Below are 19781 nucleotides of genomic sequence, written 5' to 3'. Positions count from 1 at the left end.
TGCACAGAGAAAATTGGTAAAATTTTTATGTATGTCATTTTCATTTTTATGTTACCCTCTAAGTAAGCATGTATCTACTTTAAGGATAGTCATTACCAATCTATCCAACTAATCAAATGGAATACTTTAAACTTATGAAGACTTCAGAGGCAAGATTACATAGAGCTGGCATAAAAATTTTTAAATTGTGGTAAGGTTTGCTTTTCAATTTTGAAACAAACTTCACTAGGGAATGGGTTTCTGTGTAGAGATGAGTGTTTTAGGACTAAAACTATTTAAGGGAGATTTAATGAAGGGCTGACATTAATAATTTTTTTGAGAATTTAAATCTTGACAAAAGAAAAATATTAATCACTTTCATGGGAAATTAGAATTTCAGAAATTATAGAGAAATAAGTCATCCTATTCGTGCCACATATTAAAAGTATGAGAACAACTTTCTGACTCTTAAGTTATTGTACTTTTAATAAAAGTTATTTACTTTTATTTCCAAAGACAAAGGTTTTCTGGGATTATATTTTTCACGGAATCTCACTACAGAATTAGGGGAGAAAAAAGCATCATTTTCCAAGAAACCAAACCAAAAATTCCCCATAGAAAAGGAAACATTTCAGATTTTTAGCTGATTTGATCACTGTCATAAGTCCTGCTAAGACTACTACTTCGTATTTTGCAGCACAAAAAAGGGAAATAAGAAATACTAGGCTGAGTGTCCACTTGGCTACGTTTACCTTCCTGGGCAATATCCCTAGGCAGGGTTTTTTGGCCCTGGTTTTATTTTATTTTCCTCTTCTCACTTCTAAAATTTTCTTCTTGCTCTGTATTTATTTCTTTCCTCATCCTGTTAAAATTACCCCTTCAAAGTACTTTAATATCCAGGATTCCTACCATGACCTTTAATAGGTTCTTGTACTACAAGAAAATTCAGCAGTTTGTAACAGTTTCAAAAGTATCACTCACTTCATTTCCTCTATTGCTCCAGATGTTTCCTTAGATTTCTAGCTCCTTGACAGAAGAGGCAGGCTAATATTTTTCATATGATTACATGACTTATATTCATATATTCAGAAGATTCTATCTACCTACTTATTCCACTGTGCCTCAATTTCCTTTCTGTGAATACCAAGAATCAATAGTGCATTTCATTAATCTTAGGTTAAAAAATGAAATTTAAAAAGCCTAAGTATCCCAAATCATCTGGTAGTATGAGGGCCTTCCCATTATCATTAATTCATTACTTTAACAGATATTAGGCCCTGTTATTCAGAAGCATCATCTGAAGGGCGGCCATGTTCATTTTCACACATACAGGCAAAATTAAGATCCAACAATAGTGACCGTTTATAGCAATTTATATACTGAAATTGCAATTACTAAGATGTTTACATCATCATTTAAACTAGGGTGTAAAATATGAAAAATGCATCTTCAAGGGTCTTAAAAATAAAGATGGATAGCATAACACAATTTTAAATATAAACTTAGAACATAAGCACCTTGAAGGCAAGGACTGCATCTTTCAAAAATATCTATCACATCAGACTCAATCTACTATGTGATTCTTAAGCATGGACATCAAACCCTACCATTTGGCTGATATGAAAACTAAAGTACTTCAAAGGACAAAGTAAAATAAAAGATAATGCAATGTGCATTCCCCCTATGCCCACACCCCAAGTTTCAGCTCTAGGGAACTGATGAAATACATTCTCCTTGTGGCCTTTGGGCAACTGAGTAATTGTGGGCTGCTTAGGGTTTTAGTCATTTGCGAACCTCAATCTGGGCGAGACAGCATTATTTCACCAGATGGCAAATATGATCACATTTTTGGTACAGCAACTCCAGCAACAATATTCTTCTCATAGGTCAAGAACATATTTTTTGTATCACCAAGTTATGACTAATGGGATCCAAGCACGTACGGAGATAAATTTCACTGGATATACTTAGAAACTCCCCCTTTAAAAATAAAGGATTTCCATGCTCAATACTTGGAGAGTTGATCAATTAAATTTAATCTCTTACTACTAATAAAATGACCTCCATCCCTTCGGTGAATCCTACAGCCAGGAGTTACAAAGTCCTTCCAGCCTGGTCCCACCGCACTCGATTACTATTGTGAATTATCTCTTTGCATATCTGTTCCCTTATAATTCAGTGTTTTCTGGAGGACAGAAGCCTATCTAATAATCTTTTTCCCCAAAAATATTTAGCATGGTACTTTATCCACACAGAGCAAGAACTAAATGACTACTGAGAAGATAGATGGATGGAAAAATGAGTGCATTTGCACATGCCTAACACACATATTTACATACAAATATATATACATATATATGCATACAGACTAGGTAACCAAATAGTTATTAAAATACAAATAATTATATACTTGAAGTCTTTTTACAAGCAAAGCTAATTTTCTCAAAAATAATTGCAAGTGGCATTTAAAACACAAGGGCACTAGATTTTGATGTTCAGAATAATAAAAGACAAACAATTTTTTGGATATTCATTATAATCTTAATCATCTTTCATTTGCTTAGCAGGGGTTCTTTTTTTTTTAATTTTTTTTTTTTTTAGATTTATTTTTATTTATTTAATTTCCCTCCCCTCCCCTGGTTGTCTGTTTTCTGTGTCTTTTTGCTGCGTCTTGTTTCTTTGTCCGCCTCTGTTGTCGTCAGCGGCATGGGAAGTGTGGGCGGTGCCATTCCTCGGCAGGCCGCTCCCTCCTTCGCGCTGGGCGGCTCTCCTTATGGGTGCACTCCTTGCGCGTGGGGCTCCCCTACGCGGCGGACACCCCTGCATGGCGCGGCACTCCTTGCGCGCATCAGCACTGCACATGGGCCAGCTCCACATGGGTCAAGGAGGCCCGGGATTTGAACCGCGGACCTCCCATGTGGTAGACGGACGCCCTAACCACTGGGCCAAAGTCCGTTTCCCAGCAGGGGTTCTTAACAAGAGTTCTGTGAGATGAACTGAAATTTAAAAAAACCAGTATTCCTGTGAGGAGTTAGTGTGGGTGTGATATATTTATTAAATAATACAAGTATAGTGTGGACTTAGTAAGGGGTCTGTGGTCTTCATCTGACTGCCAAAGGAGTCCATGGAACCAAAAAGGTTAAAAACCCCTGGCTTACTAGCTCCCCTTACCATGGTGAGATTTTTGATTTGTTGTATATGCTCGGCAACCTAGTTAAACACTGGTATTCAAACTTGCTTCTTTTCCAAAGTTTCCGCTAACTAGGGACACTATTCAGATCCTATTGGCAGCTCAGCTAATTAGGGTATGTAGATATATATAGCCCATCTTCAGTAGCGTATTGGATAATAGCTTGGAAAAGCGTTACCCATAACATATTGTCAAGTATATGTAAACCTTACACTTGTTATTAATCACTCTCTCTGACTACATATTTTACCTTTTTTCAAGCAAGTAACAAGCAGGACAGAAGATGAATTTTTTTTCCTGATTCTTCTCACCTGCATTCTGGGGAAATTAATGGAGTCTGAAGTGGCCTATGACTAATAGTTCTCCTTAATCACACATAGCCCATCCTATAAATTGTTACTCCGAAATATTTTTGTCTTACTTTCTCTCTTCCAGATTATTCCAGCAGATTATCCCAATAGCCTCCTGTGTGGCCTCTATAATCCTTACTAATTTCCCTTCCTCCACACCACTTTTCTTCTTAAAAAACAGGACTTACTTATCATGCTGTTTCATTAAAACACATACTGGTGCATATAAACACATAGACCACATACAAAACCACCAATGCCTACTTATTTTCTTCTCTGTCAAATCGGACCTTCTCCAACTGATTTTCAAGGTCCTCCCAAATCTGGCCTCATCTCCTAGGCCCTGTCCTGAGAATGCAACTATTCCTCAGTATCAAGCTGGCCAGTGCAAGCATTTGAAGATTTCGTGGCTCCCAGTATCTTCGACAGAATATTTTTATTAAAATTTAATACATTTAATTCATAGTTATAAATGAGTAGTTTCAGAGGATGCTTCATAAGAGGCTATCATTGAGAAACATTCCTGTTCAACATGCTGTTCAAATGTGATTTTGAGCCATTCCAGCTAAAAGCCAAACGCTAGGCATGAAGAACTTGTGTAGGCATCCGTCTTCGATGTCTTTTGGCATCCTCCTTCCCCCATCAATCTTTTTCCTAGCCATAATTAAAGGACCAGTTCCGGCCTGACCTCCTTCCCAAAAGCATTCTTGGAAGACTCTCTCTACCCTTCTCGGTCACTGAAAAACTAGGACAGTTATATTCTATTCTTTACAATATAGCATTTAATTTCATATTATCTGACTAGCTCAGATGTTTAATGATGGAAAGGGTTATGTTTTATGCTTCCGCTGTTTCCCTCAAGCCTCCTCACAGCAGTGGTTAAGTTCATAATTTCAATAAGCACATACTAAATCTCTGATTATAAGAGAGTAAACTCTCGCATACTTTAACCACAGCACCATAAACCAGAACATAATTAAAATTTAACTTTATAAGGATTAAAAAGACGTGGGTTCTGCAAATTCCTGTAATTAACATGCAGAGTTTGGGTGGAATATATGCTCTAAGGCAGTGACTACTTTATTATCAAAATAATCTAATAGGTAGTAAATTGTTCATATGCTCATGTTAGTATTAACAATTTATGCACTTTTAAAAGGTATTACTTTTGTTTAGTTTCATGATCAACAGGGAAGACAGATAAAGATGTTTTTGTTGTTTAGCAAATAATGTAACAGCTTAAACAGACAGTGATAATTTTATTTGGATATAACCCTATAGCCTAGAGCAAAGTTTGACTACCATCTCTACCATTTATTGGCTCTGTAAATTTGCACAATTTACATATATCTTCTTTCAGGCCTTTTCTTCCCAACTGTGAAGAGCTGCTAAAGGGCTGGAGTCAACATGGGTAAAATACCTAGTACAGGGCTTGGCAAATAGTTGGTGCTCAATAAATGGTGGTATCATAATGACACTATTTGCATGCGTTCTCTATGCAAGGTCTCAGTAACTGGAAAGCATTAGAAAAGGAATACTGTATGCAAATAGCCTGCAGTATTCTGAGGCTCTGCCCCTCTTTTCCTCCTTTCCTTCCTCCCTCCCTCCCTAGCTTGTTTGTTTGCATCCTTCCTTCCTTCCTTCCTTTCTGCCTCCCTCCCTCCCTTCCTTCTTGCTTTCTCTTTTTGTTGTATATCCTTTCTTTGTATGCTACACAGAAAACTTTTGATAGATTTTTTGGACCTTCCTTTCTTCTAGGAAATTCCTTATATCAGAGTTCTTGAGATACATAAACAAGTATCTGAATTTTGTTAAGCTTAAAAGGGAGGGTCACCATGTGCAGTATAAGGTTAAAACCATATAGTCATTTACGTGGAGGTTCTTAATCTAGATAAGTAGTAGGTAAACCATAATTAGAGAGAATCTTTTTCAAAGTACCCAAGGATAAAATACAGTGCAGGCCTCATTTCCACTGAGATTAACCTCGATGCCTCAGCAAAAACAGTGCCTACCATGATCCCATGAAATAATTTTAGAAGCAATAAATTATGACTGGTTCCATTTACACAAATATTTTGATATCATGAACTAGCTTGCTTATTCAAACTGACAGACTGAGATGGAGAGCTACAGATAGAAAGGTCAAGAATGAGATGCTGTTTAGAAGTTAGCGTGTGGGGTTTCTGGTGAGAAAGGAGCAGGGGTTAAATCAGCGGCCATATGGAGAAAGGATTTGGGTCTCTCAGCAGACCAGGAGCAAAGCTTACTTGAGATTTGAAAATTTATGCAAACATATTTCCAAGTGCTTGCAATAGCTTTCTGGGGAGGAAAAAAAAAAAAAAATGAAAACAAAACTGTGGGCAATCAAGTTGCAAAACTTACTGAGAGCAATGGATAAGCCCTTTCCTAATTCATAACTATCCAGCAGCATACTGGATGAAAAAGAAATAGTAGTTTCATTGCAGTTAGGAATTCTTCTAGGTCTGGATAACAATGAAACAAAATTTATACTTTGCCATCAATTCTGAAGAAAACATTGTGTTCAATGAGGACTGCTGAAAAAGCTTCAAATCCATTGTATGTATTCTTAACTGAGACTGGCATGGTCCCTAAACTGGGATCACTCTAAAAACCTACTACCCAAGTACAGTCTGTGGAGCAGCCAACCCCAGCACATCCTGGGAGGCTGTGGGATCTGCACATTTTCAAACCCACCCAAGACTTACTGAATAGGAATCTGCATTGTAGTAAGATCCCCAAATGTTTGATATATAATCCATCTAATGAAGTGAAGAAAAGTGAAGCGTAGCTTGAATCATACAATTAAGCGTTTGAAAATGACAAAGAAACAACTGAACTCCTTGAGGGATTTAAAAGTAGTGGAATTGCTGTCACATTAAAATTAATTTAAAGCTCAAAAATAGGCAGAAAGAAATGGGTTTAGGTAAAACATGGACATTCTGTTACATACTAACTTAGAAGCAGCATTGGATGGTGAGAGAATGTGTTACAGAAAAGGCATTTCCAGAAAATTGGTTTTACTGAGCTTATGATAAGGAGTTTATCAGAAGTGTAAGCATTTACCATTTAAATTTAATGTCCAACTTAAATAGGAATTTAATCCACTGGATCAAGTATACGGCAACACATTAAGAAATCTAAAGCGATTTTTTTTCATAGAAACAAAAAAATTCTAGAAATCCCTTAAACTTTAATATTTTCAAAGAACTTTTGTAAAACATTATCTGTTTGAATAATGGCAAGACCGACAGTAATGTTCGCATATACATGTGTGGAAATTCTACAGAAATGCAGACCTTTCAGAGTTGGAAGTGACTTGAGTCTTCATCTGGAACTCAACCTCTCTGTACTTTTATATTTTAAGAAAATAACAGTTAAAAAGGGTAAGTGATTTCCCCAAAGTCATATAGCTAGGAGTCAGTGACAGAAATGACTCTGAAACATGTCGGGCATTCCAAGCCAGGATTAAATTAAAACACTCTCTTTTAAATAACTTGTCAGTTCCTCCCACAAAAACTTAAGCAATGGGTATGGTACCCAGAGAGCACAGCACAAGCGGGGTCTCTTCTTTTTCTAAACTTGTAATTTTAAAGATATTTGTTCTGAACAATGCATTCAGGATGTTACCTTGATGAATAAGGAATCATCTCCTCTCCTCAGTGTCACCTCTCAGATTTTAATAACTGGGAACAGGAACACATTATCTCTTGTGTACCAGTACCTTGAACATGATATGACTAAAATAAGAGAAGGTGTATCTTATTTTGGGCAAGAGCATATTTCTATTACCTAGGTAAAAAGAAGCATTTTACTGGATCACTCACTATCCTAGTGTCCTGAATTAGTGTTTATAAAGGGGTTTACAAATGAGTTTCCAACGTTTTAAAAGTTTAAGATTGGAGTTCACGCCATCTGGCCTCCTCCTTTCTTACTGCCTTCCTCAGCGGCCCAGTGTCTATGACTATACAGAGATCTTGCCTATTGTTCGTAAACCAGGAGATGGTTTATACAAGCATCCACCATGACCAACACTTAATTTCAATGAATCTATTGGCAAGTCGTAACTACTGTAAACCCATGCTTTAGAGCATTGCATTAAACTAAGGTAAGGTTTGTCCTTGATTCCACTTAATGAGATGTTAAATTGAAATGAGGACCTTGCCATAATATTTTCCTTTCCCTTTACATTTTTAAATCCAATTTAAACAATTCTCTTTGGTTTCTATGAGACCATCTATATATCAACAGAAGACCCTTTTTCTTTGTTCTATCTACAAGTTCAGGTGAATAATAGTTGGCTATGCCTCCAAAGAATTAGTCAAGTCAATCAGGTGCAATGAAATCTCTGTATGCTTAATTTTAGAGGTTGTGTTAAATATGTTAATTTAACTTTTGTTAAGTAGAGAGCAAAAGAACAGTTCTTTGGTAAAAGTTAACTATTTCTGTTATTGTCACCTGCACGGGAATCTGTGTTACTCAGAAGTGGACAAAGAAGATGCAGAAGCGGACAAAGAAGATGCAGCAAATAGGCACAGAGAACAGACAACGGGGGTGGGGAGGGGAGAAAAATAAATAAATAAATCTTTTTTAAAAAGTTAACTATTTGACTTACTCTGGCAATAACCTTAGAGAGGAAATCAGATAGAGACAATTAGAATCAAACCAATCAACCAATTAGAAATAAACCCTAAATCACCATGTGCCTCTAATATACAAGCAAAGGGAGCTGAAACCTGAACTGAACTTGGCACTCCAAGAGTCAGGAATTAACAGGATCAGGTGAGTTTAAGAAAGTGTGTTATCTGAAAACTCATAAGGGCAAGGCTATATTAATATTTTAATATTGGAGATATAACTGCACAAATCAATCAGGGAGAATCTGGGGAAGGAAAGGCCAATGCAGAACTATGACAGTATAATTAAGAATTCTCTATTAAAAGTCCTTTGTCATTATTAATGATTAGTGCTCTATTTGGTATTACTTGGAATTTCTTTGGGGGGGGGTATAAAATGGGATAGTAGATGAATGGATGGATAGATAGATATGGAAAGACTGAAATACTGATATTTCTTTGGTACTAGAATTTGTCCGTGCTTAAACCACAGTGCCACCTGGATATCTATCATCATCAACCCAGGGGCATCAAAGCAGTAATTGAAAGTAGAGGTACAGCACAAAGAATGACATTCACTATTCCCCAAGTCCTCATAAAGTAAAACTGTAAAACTCTTTCCAAATTAATGCTGGAAAATGATCTGTGGGCAATAATCAACCACAGAAGCTGGCAAAAGTGAAGCAAAAAAGAGGGGGAGAATTGAGAGTGGAGAAGGAGAAAACAAGATGCAGGGAAAAAAGGTAAAGGGTCAATGTTGAGACAAACATTGGGTGAGCCAGACAGGAGTTTTGGGAGTTGGAGGATACATTCTTTGTCTACTTGGAATGTTGATTTTGAACATTTCAAAACATAAAACCAAAACATCTCATTAGTCAAGGGCAGAGTCCCTTGATCTCAGACTTGGTCAGATCCACACCCTTCATTTCAAATCCTCTTGGGAATAATCTTTTTTATTTAAAGTTACAAAAGTAATTGCTACAGAGGTCAAAGGATAACAAAACTATAAATTATGCCACTGAGCCAAATGCACTCAAAAAACTTGCTGGCAAGAAAACCGGCAAAATCTTCACTCTGAGTTTATTCTGCAGCCAGAAGTACAGGTAGGAAAAACAGCAAGAGCAAATTTCCCTCTCTCTCTCTCCTTAACACTTACAGTACAGGTGTTATTTTTGCATCCCCAAAACCTATTCCTCCTTAAGATGAAAAAGAAACAATTTTGCTTTCAAGGACTGTTTCTCTAGCAAACACAGCTATTGTCTGGGTCTGGGATGGACACATACTCCATCCTCCCAACTCCTAGCTGGTTCAGCGATAGAGACTTGTTCCAAACCAGGCCAATCAAAAGTCTTTCTAGGACTTCTGTAGAAAATGTTTCTATCTCCTGCAAAGATAGTGTTAAATTCTTGGCACTTCTTTTGCCAATCATATGAAGACAGCCTGATGAAGAATAAAGTCAACTCAGAGGGAAACAAGCCTAGACATGCAGAAAAAAAAAAAAAAAAAGACAGAGGACTTGAAGGCATCATTTGAGAACATGGAATAAAGCCCATCCCTAAAATTTTCAGTAACATGATTTAAATACTTCCTTTTCAAGCTGGTTTGACTCACTGGCTAACTATTTGTGGTCATTTGTTACTAAAAGAGTCTTAAAGTAACACTTCTTTGTATGAATTCCACCAACTTTCAACTTATGCCACTATCTACTAGAGAAACTTACTGTTATGTCATACCTGTAGCAGTATGGCAATATTCCTAGCCATGATGCTATGTCGCTCTGTATCCTCTCCTTTTCTCAGATCTCATGTATAACTACCTGGCCTAACCCTAGAAGAAAAGAGGAAGGATTTCTTTTCTCTATGATGATAAAATGCCAATTAACTCTAAGCATATCGCTCCATTTGCCCTTAATATAATTGTTTCTGATGTCAGCATTGTTGAAATTGGTCATTTTGTTCTTTGCAGATTGTGTGCCCTGGGGCAAAAAAAAAAAGTAGCTTTGAAGTAAAAAGCATTGAGACTATATATAGGTTTTGCTTACACGCACCCATACATGCACATGTGTGTGCTTTCACACACATGCATACATACACACATACAATGCTAACATGAAGGGGGTTAACAGTAAGATGCAATATGCTTTCTGGTATTGAATCAATCAGGAAAGAACTAGGAAAAGTGTAATTCTCAGGGGGTATCTACCTGCAGTTTTGTGCCTGACAAATAACAAAATGCATTTTGTTAGTATGATAGACAGTACTGTTAAACATCTCAATGCTCTTTGACATTATTATATAAGACTCAAAATAACACAGCTGGGGAATGGAGGTGGCTCGAGGGGTTGAGCGCCTGCTTTCCACATGAGAGGTCCCGGGTTCAGTTTCTAGTGCCTCATAAAAACGAAAACAAAAACAACAAGCAAACACATGAAAAAACCAACTCAGGGAGTCATTGTGGCTCAGTGGTTGAGTGCTGGTTTCCCACGTACAAGGTCCCAGGTTCAATCCCTAGCCTTGGTACCTCAAAACAAACAAACAAAAAATAGCAGCTAAATTATGTTGATGCACCATGAGACAAACAAATACACAAATAAGATTGATATGCCATTCATCATAGAAGGAAGGTGTGAAAAAGAAAGATTAGAAACTTGCATATCATGACTGGTTTGGGGGATCTACAAAAAATGTGGAATGAAAATGGCATTCATCCACCAAAAGTTTACAGGGCTTAAGTGTGTTAGCAATAAGACAGCTCCTAATTGGAGATGTGTCCATGAAAGACTGCATATCATTCATTCAATCAACCAATAAATAAGCTTGTTTCAAAATTCTAATTAAATCTGTGGTTATTCTTTGCTAATTTTCCCTTCTTGCCAACAACTTAGGATAGCTTAGATTATAATAATTTTGTTTTTCACTTGCTAGCAGATTTATTCTGTAGAGCAGTAGAAACTGAACCAAGAGATTGAATGCAGGATTCAGGTCACAAGGTTTAGCTTTCAATTACCATTTCTACCTGAATGATGTGAGAATCTAACTTCAGACCAGACTTAAAGCTACCTGCAGACATCTCCACACAATGGCCCCAAGAGTATTTTCTGTTCAGCCAACCTTCTCTTACCTTGTTATCATCATCACTGACCTGATGACGGATCAGTCCTTAAACATCAGATACCTTTGGTTCTGGTTTTCCTCCTTACCAGTCATTCACAGCCTCTCCCCCTCAACAATTCTGAGCTTTGCCAAATCTACTTCAGTTATGTCTCCTGGATTCCTGACCTTCCTTCATTCACATTACCTAAGTTTATTCCTTTATTATCTCTCATCACCATTAGTGCAAAATTCTCCCAACTACACCAATTGCCTTCGATCTCTCCTTCCTGTAAACTATTTTACATACCACTATCAGAATTCTCTTCTAAAAACATAATGCTGTTCTACGAAACTCTTGGTTTCTGATAGCATACGCAATGAAGTCCCAAATCATCAGTTTAGCAGTTTTATCCCACCCACCATTACAGACTAACTGCTTACTACATCTCTAAAGCAACTCATGCCTCATTCTCAAATTACTCCCTGCATTTTCTACCTCCATTCTCACTTTAACTATGCTGTGCAGTCCTCTGCTGCACACTTATTATTTTATTTTAACTAATTTAGTACTACTGAGTATTAGGCACTAGCCAATTACTGAAGTCATACCTATTCTTAAAGGCCAAACGTACATTATATTCTCATTCCTCTCCAGTTTGTAACTAATCTTCTACGCCTAAATAACATTACCACTTCTTAATTATCAAACAGCACTGTAAAATCCACTATTGTTTGCCTACACAATTACGTCTCCTCTACTTCTTCCTTGAAACATAAACCTTTCATTAGGTAGCCAACCTAAATATGCTCCAGTACAGATGAGCCCCTAAAGCCAGTCTTCAGTGGGTGAGTAACGAATGCTCTAAGTCAATCTGGTTCCCTTGCTTTTCCCCTGCCAGTGTTCAAGGTGGGCATACCACTAAAAGTAACCATTGAAACATCCACACAACCAGGCAAAATTTCTCACATGGTCCTTCAGCTAGGTTACTATGGTGTGAACGAGACAAAAGTCTGAGTTGCAGTCCAAAACCTATATTCTTATTCCCAAGTGAGTTTTGCAGATTCAGGATGGGGAGATAGGCTGGGAATTATGTGAGGTACTTTAGGTGAGCCCTTTGGATCTTATGGAGCGATGATTTAGTGTTCGTGCCAAATATGGTTACCGGTGTCTTTTCTTTCCCCAACCCTTTAAGGAGCCATGAAAATATTTTACTTGGAAAATAAATTCTTACCTTGCACTGATGGACATCTAAAGTCATTATCAGCCAAGGACATATCACTCCCTCTTTTTTTTTTTTTTCATATAGGCGTGTTCCCAGGCAAATAAGGACTATTTTTATTATTTTCATAAAACCATTTTTCCTTAAAATTGTATCATTCATAGCTTGCACTGATATTGTAAAATTGATGTGAGAAGTCTTTACTTTCCTTGAAAACTATACTACAACAGTAAAATACAGAAAATGAATGTTTGAGTTTTTGATGTTAACCCATCTGCCCCCATTTTTCCAGTATAAATTAATAACAAGTATTTTAGATGGTTGCTGGTAAAAATTCAGTTATAGTATGATTTAGAAAATGGACAACAAAGGAATCTAAACCTAATCAGTTACCATAATAACTATACCCTGTATTTACTCTATCTTGGGACTGATGTGGTTTATTTTAATTACGTATTAACTTGTCTGCCTTTTTCCAGATTATGAGCTACTTGAGGATATAAACTATCTCTTAGCCACTGCTGAAGCCCTCATAACTACTGAAGTGCTCAATAAATGTGTGTTGAATGGAAAAGTAAATAAATGAAAAACAATAAGGCTAAATTAATTCTACCATAAACAAGAAGAAGAGAGAAATAAGTCTATAAGTGTTTTTAACTTTAAAGAAAAAATATCAGCTTTTAATAATCAGAAATACCAAATTTTAAAGAAAAAGTTTATTTCATTTAGCATATTTAGCAGTCCTATAAGCCATTAAAATGTCTCCTCATCAAACTGGGTAAAAGATTTCTTCCAAAACAAACTCAGGTATAGATTGCTATACTCTACAACTGAACATACAATTTAACTTTTTCTAAGCACTCAAAAGAAGCATGTCTTAAAGAGATTTTAAACTATACCTGACAAACAGGCCACATTCTTTATCCTAAATACAATTAATCAGAAATAAATATATACTTTAAAATACATATAAATATATACAGAAATGTAAAAATATGCATTGATATAACCTATGGTTTAAAGAGAAAATTAATGGAAATTATAAAAATCTTGAAGTGGAATATAATAAAAATATTTCATTATTAAAACCAGTGGGATATATCTAAAATAGGTTTATGAAAGTTTATGTGACTGTTTAAAATTCAAAACTTAAAAACTTACATTCCATTTTTGAAGTTAGAAATCCATAAGTAATAGAATGAAGGAAATTTAAAAAAATGTAAGACTAGAAATAAAAAAGAAATACTATAGAAAGGTTAGCCATGTAGAGAAAAAACACTGTGCTTCATGGGAAACTATAAATAGCTTAGACCACATCCTTCTGTGTTATCTATAGTGTTCTGCACCTTTCATTACCTTTCGTCTGTTTCACAACTCTTAAGGTGTAGATGACTAATAGCATGCAAAATAATTCTAGCTTATTCACAGGTAAATAAATGGCATCCCAGGGAGTTTCAATTGGCTTCTCTCCCTTCTCCTCCAATATGGAAGAAGCCAGTTTTGCTTCTATTTCCACATTTATTTCAATATTTCTGATCAATAAATGTGTGTTCTTTGGAATGTTCTTTGTGCTGGATGTCATATGTGACTGGTTCCATCATTTATAATAAGCAAATAGAATCGTTAATACATGTTCATCTGATATCTGTATGAGAGTCATGATTTTACCTTTTAAAATATTATTATTTATCAGTCTTAATGGAGCCAAAATTTGTTTCTTTGAAAAGAACAAGTGACAAATCATGGACAAAACTGAACAAGAGAAAAATAAAAACAACAGGACAAAGAAGGAAGAACACAAAACAATTTTAGGAATGAATAGGAAACATAATTAGAGATGAATAGCAGAAGTTCAAAAACATTAAATATATTTTGTAAAATATTTTATGCCAACAAATCTGAAAACCTAGATGATATAGACAAATTCCTACAAAATATAAATTGTAAAACTGACTTAAAAAGTAAGACCCATCAATGGATGCTAAAACAACTGGATGATATGTTGTCAGGATATGTTGTCAAATCACAATATTTCAAAGTATAATCCCACAGATCACTTATTTATTAAAAAGTGGGAGGGAAAAGTACATTTACATCAGAGAAATCTGGTGAACAGTCATCAATTCATGTCACTGATAGTACAATAAATTGACATTATGAACAGTCAGAAGTACCCATCAGTTAGGGAGTATTTTGACCAAAAAATTTAGTCAGGACCTAATTATGAAGGCATATTTGGGCAAAGTGATATTGAGAGAGATTGTGCAGAACTGGGCTGGTCTATCCCAAAATATTCACGTTATGAAAGCCAAGAAAAGATAGGGGGACTGAAGAATTATGATAGCCAAATATACTTATGATTAATGGCTAAATCAAAAACATTGAAAGAAAGAACAAAATGATAAGGGACATATGGAAATGAATGGAAATATCTGAAAATCAACTATATAACAGGTAATAGTTTTATATCAATGTTAACTGCCTTTTTATCATAGTCACATAAGAAATAGCCTTCTTAGGCAATACATGCTGCAGTATAAAGTGCCTTAATGTCTGTAACTTATTTTCAAATGTAAAAAATAGAAAGAGAAATGTGGCAAAATAGAAGTAATTGGTAAGGGTCAGCAACTGTCCATTGTTCTATTTTTCTCAATTTTTATATATAGTAACATTTTTTTTTAACTTTGAAGGAAGAAAGGGCATGAACCAATTAATTTCTTTAAATACACAGAAGAGATTTACAGAGATATTTCTAAACTGGTAATATTTTATCATACAAGAAAATGGGATTAGATAAAACACTAGGTGGCTAATCGATGAAACATATGATATCATGTTCAGCATGATACTACTCTGTTCTGCAATTTCATTTATAGAGATGGAATCGTTAAGTAGCTTGTTAGAAAACTTCTAAAACATTCTAAGAACTTAACTGGAGCATGAATGTTTGAAGGAAGAAAGAGATCTGGTAGTTTACATTCTCTCTCCCCAATCCCAATACTTTATGCCACAACTTTAAATAAGTGACCAAAATTAACATCATCAGTGACAAATGATGTTGATACCCCCTATATGATACAGACAGAAGGGTGTATCATTTATTTGGAATTCTCCCCACACACACAACAACTTATCGCAGTCTAATCATGAAAAAACAGATAATCCAAGTTGAGGAACCTTCTACAAAATACCTGAGCAGTAGTACTCTTCTAAACTGTGTGATGAAATACCAGGAAAGAGAGAACTGTCACGGATTGGATGAGACTAAGTAAACAAGACAACTAAATGCAGCATGGTTATCCAGGAAAGATATTCTGGTGCAGAAAAAGGACATTAGTGGAAAAACTGCTGACATCCCAATAAAATCTGGAGTTTTGTTAACAGCATTGTAGTTAACAGCATCTCAAATGGGCCATGGTTGTGTAAGTTCTTCACATGTCAGGACCCTGGGTGACTATGACATGCAAACTCTGTACTAACTTTGTACCCTTCTGTGAATCTAAAGTGATTGCAAATATAAAAGTTTTGTGTTTTTTTAAAATAAGAAAACCTTCTAAAATCAGAGAGAAGACAAGGATACCTACTAATATATTCAATGGTATAAGAGATGGAAATAAAGAATTAAAAAATTGAAAGGAAAACAAATCTATCTTTTTCATAAACCTTATGATTTTTTGCATAAAAGCAAAACGATTTCCAGAACAAATATTAAAATTAATAAAATACCTTAAGTTTTCCAGATATAAGATCAATATTTAAAATCAACTGTATTTGTTGACACCAGCAATATGCAACTAGAAAATGTAATTTTCAAAAAAGAAATCTTAGCTATAAAGTCTATAAAGAGTATAGACATAAATCTAGATAAAGTGCGTGCGTCATCTTTATGAAGAAAAATTTTAAACTATATGGATCTTAAAGACCCAAATAAATGGAGAAACAAAGTCTTCAAGGTTAGGAAGACTTATTATCATAAAGATGTCAATTCTCTTCAAAACAATCTATAGATTCAATGCTACTGCAATTAGAAAAAAGATTTTTTTTCAAAGAACCTGACAACCTATTTCTAAAAAATACATTAAAAATCAAAATAGCTAGGATACTCCCAAAGAAGAAGAAAATGAGGTGAGACTTCCCTTACTACATACCAATGCAGTAAAATGCTACAGTAATTAAGATTGTGTCATTTGGGTGCACAGAAAGACATAACTGACCAAGCAAGACAACAGACAGCCCAGAGACAGTCGAGACCATATACAGAAACCTGTACTACAACTTACATCAATGGACACCATTGGGGGAAGGAATGACCATTGTATAAAGAATGCTGGGACACTATTTGATACCATAAGACAAACTTCACACCACAGAAAACAATCAACTTCAGGTGCACCGAGGACTTTTTTATATAAACAAATTTTAAATAGATGAAAAGTCCAATATAAACTGGGCAAAAGATATGAGTTGGTATTTCACAAAAAAGAAAACATGAGTAGCCAATAACAGCATGAAAATTTCTCAATTTCATTAGTAAACAGGAAAAAAATTGAAATTACTAATAAGGCACAAAAATTAAGAGTGACAAATCCAAAGATTGGTGAGAACATGGTGCAAAATAAATTCTCGTATGAGGTTGGTAGAAATGTAAGCTAGCCAATCACTGCTACAAACAATTTAATTCTACCTAAAAGAGTCCAAATTATGAGTATCTTAAGACAGCAGTACAATTCTTAGATATAGACTCAAAGAAACTTGTGTGTGTGTGTGTGCTTTTGCACAAGGAGTACTGGAAACAAACCAAACATTAAGTGACAGAGAACAGGCAAAGAAAGGTTGGCTATTTATATAATGGAATACTACATATCAGTGAAAACAAATGACAAGCATTAGCACCAACATGAATGAATCCTAAAAGTATAGTATTGTATAGTTTTGCTTTTTTTAAAAAAAATTACATGCCAAGCCACAAAAGAAAACACAGTATGATTCAACTTATATACATTAAAAACAGGCAAAATTTGCAATTTATTGTTTAGGAAGATATGAATATATGTGGTAAAATTATAGAGAAAAACAGGAGAGCAAGTAACAAAATTTAGGATATTGATTATATTTGCAGGGACAAAGAAAGTATAACCAGGAAAGAAAAAGGTGTAACCAGTGGGTAACATGGAGGGTGGTGATTTTCAAAATTATTAAAATTATCACTTTTCTTAAATTGAGTTATAAGCATTCTAGGTTTAATTTATATTATTTACCTGCACATATACATTATACAAACATACACGAACATACACTAATGCATACATACATATATACACTTACAATGCTTCAAATCTACAACATACCCACTAAGCATGCAGGTGTCACTTGGCCCTTCTAGCATTGCCCTGTATGTTTTAGGACTGCAGTGACAGGCACAAGTTAATACTCCAGCTACTGCTACTGTTGTAATAAAGCCCTTTGTGTCTGATCCAGGAATCTCCTGTCTTCTGCCAGCATCCATGAAACTGTGGTAGACTAACTTGCAACTTTGTAAGAAGAGCAAAATCTCAGACCCTTCACAATTCTTGAAAAGATTATGGAAGCTTGCTTATGAAAAGGAGACAAGAGATGCCAAATATAACATGGAGAAACACTACCTTTATGTGCATTAGGGAAAACAGATTTTTAGCATTTGGCTAGACACAAAATATGAATGAGACAAGCAGCTGTTACTTCACATCTCTGATGTTAATTTCCTTATCTATAAAATGAAAGTTGAGTAATAGGCTCTAAAGAACAACAGATAATCAGGATAGCTTCTAGCATTCAAAGTCTAAAATTATACATGTAAGGTGGGGAGAAAACAGATAAAATGCCTAGTCACAGAAAGAAAATGTGACAAAAATTTAACTATACAAATTGTGATGACAGCAAGTACAACATTTATTTCATCTGACCTGAAATATTTATCTATAATATGCCATAAAATGAAACTTCTCTTTTAACTTGTATATCAAAGAGAAAATAAAGAACCCTGCAAAGAAGCTCAAGTAAAATATTTCCATGATATACAAATGCCACTGACGTGAAAAATCTTCAGGAAGACCACCCAACCTTGACAAGTGCATTCACAAGGAATGTGAAGAGCAATATTTGTATGACATACAGTAGGTGGTCTTTTGCGTGGGTGAAATAATGCAGCTGACTTTGGTTCATGAATGCTTCTAGGAGAATTATGATGAATTCCTACCTGGCAAGTCATAACGTTAGCCTACATTTCTAATTCTGGTTTCAGAGCTGTATTTCTTCTTTGTGATGAAATAGTCAAACTTCTTAGTCCTTTGTGTGTATATATATTCATATGTGTGTATCTATGTTCCTACGCATACAATTTTTAAAAAGACTTGTTGTTTATTTTATTGGTTTGGCTGTTGGAAACAAAGATATAAAACTGTTAGCATTAATGGTAACCTAGGTTTTCTAGCATAAATCAGTTCCTTTATTTAGGTTTTACTGTTTAATTCTAAATGGTTTCACTGTCTATGTACTTTTACTGTAAGCTACCTCATATTATTTTCAAAATTAGGGAGAAAATGACCATATATGTACATGTCAGTGTACTTTGATCTTAAATGAGGATTTTAAATGAAACATAGCTTACCTAAGGTTGTTAATTTATTAGATAATTAGAAAAGTATAAGAGAACAAAATATGCCATTTAAAATCACATCATCAGGATGAAGCAACATGAAAGATTACGGCAGTTTTAAAATCATGCTTAGAATTCCCAGTGTAACTTACTTGCATATGTCATCTTCTGGGTCTTCAAGCCCAAATCTTTCATCAAACGTAAGCTGTATCCATACATTCTCCTCTGCTGCTACTAACTTCCATATCAATACCATATTTCTTGGATAAGTATGAGGGAATCTTGGGCTGTGAATACTTCCATTAGTAGACACAGTAATAATTCTCTCGTGCTGGGGATCTTGTACTCCTAAAGCAAAAATATACACATAGACATACATTTAGAACAGATATTTCAAAAATTAGGTTTCAAAATACATGCATTTTACCTTTCACATTTCTGCCCTAAACAAGTGTGGGTATACTACATTCACCATAAAAAAGTATCACACTTTTCAGAATTTATCCAGTAAAAAAACCATTTTAACATTACTGAATAAAAGGCTTTATATCTTTGTACTGGAAAGAACAAAACAAACTAGTCTTTTTTTCTGAAATGTCAATCATCAAGTCTTTTAGATTCCTAAAGTCAAAATAAAGGTAAGCCCTAACCTACAAGACTGATCTGAGTCACATGAAAATAA

The 19781-nt window shown here is 35.1% G+C and overlaps 1 protein-coding gene across 1 annotated transcript in view; it reads right to left on the bottom strand.

The window, feature by feature from the left end:
• PDGFC (platelet derived growth factor C) overlaps positions 1-19781 on the bottom strand; it is a 223414-nt gene that overhangs the window by 74000 nt on the left and 129633 nt on the right. The window contains exon 3 of the mRNA XM_071214340.1: positions 19252-19447. Within this exon, the coding sequence (XP_071070441.1) occupies positions 19252-19447 (196 nt within the window). The remainder of the gene's footprint in view (positions 1-19251; positions 19448-19781) is intronic.

The sequence above is a fragment of the Dasypus novemcinctus genome, chromosome 1 (genome assembly GCF_030445035.2).
Source record: "Dasypus novemcinctus isolate mDasNov1 chromosome 1, mDasNov1.1.hap2, whole genome shotgun sequence".
Classification (NCBI taxonomy): Eukaryota; Metazoa; Chordata; class Mammalia; order Cingulata; family Dasypodidae; genus Dasypus; species Dasypus novemcinctus.
The sequence above is the reverse complement of the archived record's forward strand: the minus strand, read 5'-3'. Positions and strand labels throughout refer to the sequence as shown.